General features: G+C 35.9%; 1 protein-coding gene across 1 annotated transcript; it reads left to right on the top strand.

Moving 5' to 3' along the window:
* Positions 1-484: 484 nt before the first annotated feature.
* Positions 485-6,086, top strand: LOC110866692 (protein FAR-RED IMPAIRED RESPONSE 1-like). Its single transcript, XM_022115835.1, has 3 exons — positions 485-715; positions 4,846-5,412; positions 5,538-6,086. Exons 1-3 carry the CDS (start codon positions 485-487, stop codon positions 6,084-6,086), a joined length of 1,347 nt encoding a protein of 448 aa, XP_021971527.1.
* The last annotated feature ends 2,591 nt before the right edge of the window (positions 6,087-8,677 follow it).

The raw sequence follows: 8,677 nt of genomic DNA, 5'->3' as shown, positions 1-8,677 counted from the left end.
CTTTAAATTGTTTATAGGTTCATAAAGTCAAAATTCTCAGCCCATGTGAATGTGTTGTATTAAGTCATCGGCCCAAAAGTGCATTTGATGTGATTAATTGTTTCATTGGCCCATGTCACTTGATCATATTAATTGGCCCAATCATCATTAAAGTATTAATCGGCCCAATATTGCTCATCGATCAATCGGCTCTTTCAGTCAGCAATTTTACTTGAACTACATTGAACGAGTCCGCAAATCTTCGACACGAGTCTTAGATTGATTTCATCAAACGTACACTTTTACGCATTCAATTCATTTAAAACTGATCGTTTGTTTGCAGGTGATCCGAGGTGATTAGTGAAGCATCGGATACTTGCCTGAGCGAATTCCTACTCGATCCACTGTTGCCTGATCTTTGCTATTCAATCGAATAGTTATTTGTTTATGTGAAATTTTTGTAGTGTTTGAAAATCTGTTGTTGTGTATTTTTCATTACCGAAGCATGGGTTCTGAGATTTATATTGCAATGAACAAATTTGATAATTTTACAGGTATCAAGGGAGAGTCTACAAAAGAATTGATTGACAGCTATTGTCTTCTAGTTGTGGAGATGGGGAGATTGAAGATAACCAAGACCAATGAGGAATTGAAAGACAAATTGGCAAACACATTGCCATATGATGAGTGGAGTACTTACTTGATGATGTTGAAGAACAATTCAAACTGTGAATTTGTCAACCTTAGTGGATTCATCGAAAAGATTGAAGCTCAAGAACTTGAATTTCAAAAGATTAGAAAATTGAAGTCTGATTCAAGAGAGAACAACAAAGCAGCAACTGATGCAAAATTCAAATCTAAGGAAATTGTTCAAAAGGAAGAGGAGCAGGTTAAAGAAATTTCAGCTATCAAGGTGGAGAAGAAAGCTGAAGCTTTAAAAACGATCGAGAAGTGCTTAAATTGTGAAAATCTGAAATCTGAAAATGCCAAACTCTTGAAGGATTTAGAGAGTTTGACATTAGAAAACAAAAATTTTAAAAATTCAGAAAAAGATTTGAAAATTCAAATAAAAAATTTAGAAAATAAAAAAGTAAAAATTGAAAAAGATTTTCAAAGTCAAATAAAGATTTTAGAAGATGAGAAAGATATTTTTGGTAAACATAATCTTGAAAAAAAATTGCAATAAATGCTCATCTTGCTAAAATCATTGAGCTTGAAAAAGAAGCTGAAAGTGATCGGAATAAAATTGCTGAGTTAGAAAATAAGTTGAAAGGTTTTGTGACTTCTGCATCATATGTTTGTCCAGAACCGATCAATTCTGTTCCATTAAGTGACAATGTCACAAATTTTGACAAAGTCAAAATTGAGGATTGTGATGATAAAACTGATGATGAAAATGAGAAAAATGAGAAAAGAAAAATATTTTTAGAATTAAAAGAAAAATTCAAAAATACTGTTTTGCAATCTACTGAAATAGGTGAATGCTCAAAGCAAAAACCTGTTAAGAAGATTGTAGAACATAAACAAAAAATTAAAAATTCAAAAAATTTTCAAAATGAAAATAAAAGCTCATCAGTTTAGTCATCCAATCATTATGCAAAATCACAAAAATCTAAAAACAAAAACTCACAAAAAGTTGGTAATGAGTGGTGCAGATTTGACCATAGTACTCAAAAGTCAAATCCAGCTTACAAGAGGAATGATGGCTACCACAAAGCCAGACAATGCTATGATCTGAGCGTTTGGTGTGAAGGTGGTACATGGTACGATAACAGAGTGTGTTACCAGTGCGGTTATCAAGGACACATTGCTGTTAACTGCCAGAGTTGGAATTTTGAGACGAGAAGATGCTTTAACTGTAACATCATAGGTCACATTGCTAGAGATAGCTCAATGAGATCAATGAGAAGATCGAGTGCTGAATCTCAGAAGCAGATGAAAAAGAAACCAGTCAATGTCAAGCCCAAAGAACGGAAGGTTCAAGAACCTAAAGTTCTAGCAAAGAAAGTGAAGCTTTCTCAGGGGCAGAAAGACAGACTGAGGAAAAAGAGGAAGAAGGCGAGAGAGTATCTCGAGAAAATTTTGTCCTCGGGTTCATCTGTTGGTAAAAATAGGAGTTCTGATGAATCACTTTCCTCAACTGCAAAGTCAAGCAAGATGAATTCATCAGATACAAATCTGAGGACAGAAGAGAGAAAGAAGAAGAAGAAAGTTACTGGCGATGAATCTGTTTCTTTGGAAACAAAGGAGCCACATGTCGGCGATGAATCTGGCTCATCAAAGTCAGACAAGCCACGTTCAGGCAATGATTCTGGTTCATCAAAGCCAGAGGAGCCAGTTGATGAGGTAAAAGTAGAGAATTCTGGTTTAACAATGGATGATGCAAATTTTTCACCATTGTTGAACGAGAATTCAAAAGCACCCAAGGACCGTCAGGCTTGGGTGAAACTGATTAAATGAAAAACCTGACTTACCGGAGTTCCCAGGTTGGTAAGTGTGGAACAGGTATCGACATTTTTCTTGAGAAATTCACAGGTTGGTAACTGTGATATTTCGAATTACAAAAGACTAATCAAGGACATTAAGTTGTACTTGATTTATCTTTCCGACAAGTGATTAAAGGAAAACAATGTGATGAAATAACCCCGAATTTGTGAAATGACACACAAAACTAATTTTCCGGAAAAACCATTTTGATTAAAACAAACTTAAGTGTTTGGAAATCATAATGGGAAAATAGTTTGTTGTCAGGGGGAGCTCTGATTGTTTACGCCAAGTGGATGGAGAATTGAAGCAATTCTCGTCAAGTTGTCACTTTACTTTGTACAGTTTATTGTTTTCAAATTTTCCCAGAAAATCAAAATTGAAACATATTTTGATTTTAGGGGGAGAAAAATTTTAAAAAAATTTGAAAATTTGAAAATATCAAAAACATTGAAAAATCAAAAATGAGTTTTGTTGTAAAAAAAGGAAATGATAGTACATCAGTGGACTATCACAGCACGCTAAAGAAATGAAATGTCAAATGTGATAAACGATCTCACTAAGGATGTGACGATAGGCTCAGCTAGACTAGTAGATTTGCGATAATGATACAAACTTAAATGAAAAAGCCTAGTTCTAGTGGGAAACATGATTGAAAGCATAGTACTTAGTTTTGTCCTTCTTGATTGTGTGCCTACTCAGTAATCGCTGAATGCAAAGAGCATAAAAACTGGTTAAATTTGTGAACTTTCACAATTTTGCTGAAAAATCGCTGTGATTGTGCATTTCATTTTGCAAAGATTTAAACTTGTTTGATTTCTTTATTTTGTTTAAGCATTGGACATCCTCTGCGTATACGTGAGTATCGACCTGGATGTTATTGCCTAAACGTTCTGCTTTATTTTCTTTGGTGTTTCGTTTAAGCTTTGGATCACCTCTGCGTATACGGAAGTATCGACCTGGTGGTTAAAGCCTAAACAACTTCAACTTGTTTTTATTTTCTTATTTTGTTTAAACATTGGACTTTCTCTGCGTATACGGAAGTATCGACCTGATTGTTAATGTTTAAACATTCTGCTTTGTTTTCGCATAAATCACAGTTGATGAAAGTTTAAAGGCATTACTTGAGTTAGTGTATTACATGATGAGGGGATATGCTGAGATCGTGGGGTCCATAAGAATTTAGTGCAAAATTAATATATCTTAACGTATCGGTAAGCATTTCGAAAGTTTTTAGATTGAGTTTAAGAGGACAACTATATCGTCAATCAATGTGAATCGTTTAGAACTTAAAATGATTAAAGCTTAACGGTGCTTGTGATGTGTCTCAAAAACTGATATGATCCTCTTACACAAACTCACAAAAAATATTATCTGTAAATATTTCTTTACTGCTTTTCATTAAAGACAAATATCCAAAAAGATTTTAGTGTGTTTTAGCAATAAATTTTGAAAAATCCAAAAGATTTTCGACAACTGATGTTGAAAAGCTGATATTCAAAATCTCAAAGGCTAAACAAGATGAACAATTGGTTTGGTTAAGATGATGAGAAGTTGGAAGATAATCCTTAAATGTTTAGAAGATTCATTAATTTGAATCACAATATTGTGTGTTATATGTTTGAGAATTTTGAGTGAATTCTTTTAGAGTCAAAATTATTTTGTCTTACGAGAGGTTGAGATGTGTAGGTTTCTGATTCTATTGCTACGGAAAGCCAGGCGTCGATCCTAAAAGCACGGAAGCTTGACGAAAGGGGGAGCCTGAAGAAAGAGACTACCGAGAGGGGGAGCAACGGAAGCTCGAAGACAGATCCACGGGGATTCTGTTCGAAAAAGAGAAAGACAAGTCGCTACGAGTTTAACTACGGATTGACTGCGGCAATATCCAAGGGGGAGTCTGTTGGTGCATTAATGTCTATCGCCTCCGTCAATTCAAATCGTAGCTGAAACTATAGAAATCTAGAATTATATTGTAATATCTAGTTACTAAAAGGCAAGGTGGCATAATGGTAAATAAGGAGAACCTCCTTAAACCTTGGCCTATAAATAGAACCATTAGGGTTCTCATTTAAGACTTTTTGCTCATTTGGTGATTTAGAAGATTCAAGTCTAGAGAGAGAAAGTCTAGAGAGAGAAAGTACTCTCTACGTGATTCTTGTATCATACACGTCATATCTTTCAATAGATTCACAGTTCTAGTACGTTATTGTGTGTTCGGTCACACACGTTCACGGATTCCGCACGTCGAACGTTCGTTACGCAATCGAACGGTGTCAAAACCGATCCTACAGTGTTTAGTTGTTCGTCCTTTTAACCTTTCTTTATACTTTTTACATACATTTTGGTGATTATGGTGTTATATGTTATTCAATGGTGTTTTAGGTTGGTGCTACAATCTACAATAATACAGATTTCAAAAAGAGGCTGTGTGCCATTGTGTGGACCGATTCAATTCTACCTGTTAAGTTTGAAAGTGAGTGGGCTACCATAATAAACGATTTTAACTTGGTTGATCATGAGTGGCTGCAGTCACTTTATCAAATCAGGGATACTTGGATACCGGCTTATTATCGTGAGGAGGTCATGTTCGGGCTTATGCGTACCTCTTCTCGTTCAGAGAGTGAGAACCATTTCTTTAGACAGTTCTGTAACCCGGGTTGCACACTTGTCGAATTTCTCGGGCATTTTGATTCTGCTATTGAAGCTCGGAGACATGAGCACAGGAAGAATGACCATGACACCAGAAATACCAACGCTGAAATATGGGCTGAAGACTTTGTTTTGGAGGATCAAGCGTCCAGGATATTCACACGCACTATATTTTTTGACCAGCAGTTGGAGATACAAAACGGTATACACATATGTGCTATCGGAAAGTGGGAAAACGTGGCTGACTTCGTTAATTTTTTTGTGAAGGACTGGGAACAACCATGCACTACTTTCTTCAAGGTATACACATGATGTTTTGTAGTGTTATTTTTGAAAATTGTATAGCTTTTGCCGATTTCCAGTTGCGTATGGTGTTTTGTAGTGTTATTTATGAAAACTTCTAAATTTCTAATGGTGTTTTATAGGTTATGATGCGGGAGGACGACATGACTGTGTATTGTACATGCAAAAGATTCGAACAGTTTGGGTTGTTGTGCTCGCACATCTTTTGTGTGCTAAGGATGCTTGACATTAGGGAGTTTCCACAACGCTATATATTACGACGTTGGACACGGGAGGCTGTTCCAAATAGTGCCCCTGGTGCTATTCTAGGTATCAATGAGACCGAGGATCGTTATAATGAAGTTAACCGTGTTGTACGTGAGATCACAGATTCTACAGAGTCCGTTATTAACAAGCTTGTCACCAACTTTGATGCGCTATGCTCGTTCAGGGATCATGTTGTTAATTATTTCAAAACTGCGGATGAGTCGGTCGTCAATGCTCCACCTAAGAGCCGTCGTGAAAGGTTTGCCGAAATTACTGGTAACACAAAACCATCTGATGCAACTGTTCGTGTTCCCATTGGAACAAGATTCAAAGGTATGGGTAAACCTAAACGGATGAAGTCCAAACGTGAAATTGCATTAAGTCAGTTGGGTAAAAAAGAGCCGTCAGTGTCAAAACTGTTTTAGATACGGGCATAACAAACGTACTTGCAAAAACCCTACCCGGACTAAAGAACAAGCTATGGCCGAGGATGACGGTGAAGAAGCTGATGAAGTTGACGAGGAGGAAGATGAATGGGTGGAAGTTGAAGAAGATATGGGTGAACAAGATGAGGATGCATTAGACGAGGAGGATGGGAAGAGGAGTAGTAAGTTATTTAGAGATGTCTAAAAATTTCGTTATTTTTAACGTGCTTTCTTCTTGTTTGGTACATTGTTAGGTTTTTTATTGTTTTTCGGATTTGCATACACTCATGGTCTTATTTTGTTTGCTTTTGTTCGAATTTAATATTACCGGTGACAATGTTTTATATATTGTTTCTGTTAAATATGTTTGTTTTTGTTAACCAATGGTGTTCAGGGTGTTTTTATTATGTACGTTGCAATTTGAATAATGTTATTTGTCCTCCCTCAGAAATTTATTGTTATCCAGTGGTATTATTTATTGTTCAGGGTGTTATTTGTTGTTAATGGTGTTATTTATATATACAGAAATTATTTATTTTATTCTCAAAACCTGTGGTGTTATTTTTACTTCTGGGGGTTATTAATGATGTTCATATGTTCATGTTGTTTATTTATGTATATGTAGCTTTATTGTGTTATTTACTTGCCTATAGTGTCTTAATTGTGCAAAGGAGTTGGTATGTTTTTTTTATACATCATTTACTTTGTAAAAAACCATCTGCTCAATACGCGTTCTTTTTGTGTGGGAAATCGCAATATAAATTCATTAAAACACCTGAATAAAAAGGTGTAAAACAGAAACAGCTTATGATTGTAATCAGGCTTTACATAGTCAAATTACACCATAATCACATGGTCTAATTTACTGATACGTGGCTGCATATCGGTTATTTTAACTAACAATGCTACACAATAATATTTTAATACTAAAAGTTAAATACTTACCGCAAGTAACAACATCGGCCCTCGAAAAGCATCATCACCACCATGCCACACTGTTTTCGATCTTTTGAGACACGTGACCATGTACGCACACCAATTGAAGCTTTTGATATCCACGTCCGGCTGAATATTTGAAATGAATCGCACGTTGACGGAATTGTTCATCGTGGTTTCTCCTAGGAGTGAAAAGTAAAGAATCAAGAAGTTCAGTATAAACAGTCTTCCGTCATCAGCCTGCCAATCCAATATGTAATTCATCAGCTAAACCGGCGACAAGCGAGTGATATCCATATGCTTAAACTGATCTCTGAATGCTTGGACAACACCATCCTTCCTTTTGCTCGCCTTTTTCTTCTCAGCAAGATCTATTGGTCCCATAGGCAGCCCGAAAACACTCTTAACAAGCTCCGACGTTATGTTTATAGTGTGCCCGCCGCCCACATTTAAAACACCATTGTCTGCGTCGTAATTTGTAACCAACCAGTTTGCCAAAGCAGTAGGCACAACTGTCACCGTATAACCAAATATCGACCCAAACCCAATTTCTTCCACTTTCTTACGTTGTTCCTCATTTAGGCCGTTTGCTAGTGTTAAAAAATTGTCGATACCTACTTTTGGCCTGATCCGTGCACCCGTGAATGGCTTATATGGCTGTCTCACTGGTTGATACATTCCACGAGACGGTGCTCTTTTGGCAGCCGATTTCCGTCGCTTACCCGGTGGTGGGGTGTCGTCAAAATCGTCATCCGGGTCTTGCAGCCGATCTACAACAATTTTCAATATTTGTTTTAGTAAACAAGTAATTCAAAATATAAACACTTCAACATAGTACCTTTTGTTGATGTTATATGGACGGATGGGTGTACGACAAGTTGACTATCAGTAACATCCTAGTCTGCAAACAAAAATAAATTTTGATGATATCTTATATGCAAACCTATTATAATCACAACATCATTTATTTCAAAACGTACCTTGTGTGTTTTTTATCGACAACGGAACATCTTATCTTATTTTTGCATTACCAGCATCATTCATCCCATCTTGACCATCTGTTTTATTCAAAGCGAACATCGTCAAAAACAACTCTCAACAACAAACATAAACACATATGGCTACTAATAAAACTTTATTGTTTTTTGTTTCTTTATACTTTAAACTACATTTGGATTACCTTTGTCGTCGTTATTTGACGTTTCTGAGTCACTACATACCAATGGTCTGTCAGTTGTGTTTTTGAAACATGATTTGTACATTTTGCCCCTAAGCCGATGGCTTGACCTGACTATAGAAGAAATTAAAAACTATATTTAAAATACTTCATCACCTACTTCATCTAATACATCTTATCCTAAAACTAGATAAATAACCTACCAGGATAAATAACACATTTCATCAAAATCAACATGAAAATTAACACCCTTGATAAATAACCTACTTCCATATAAGCCCAGTATAAATAACACCCTAGATAACACCATATTTTTGCAAAGACCAGAATAAATAACACCCTATATGATAGTGCAGGATAAATAACACCATTGATATGCAGGATAAATAAAACCATTCAGATGCAGGATAAAAACACCCTACATGATAGTGCAGGATAAATAACACCATTTAGATGCAGATCATGATAAATAACACCA

The sequence above is a fragment of the Helianthus annuus genome, chromosome 7 (assembly GCF_002127325.2).
Source record: "Helianthus annuus cultivar XRQ/B chromosome 7, HanXRQr2.0-SUNRISE, whole genome shotgun sequence".
Taxonomy (NCBI): Eukaryota; Viridiplantae; Streptophyta; class Magnoliopsida; order Asterales; family Asteraceae; genus Helianthus; species Helianthus annuus.
The sequence above is the reverse complement of the archived record's forward strand: the minus strand, read 5'-3'. Positions and strand labels throughout refer to the sequence as shown.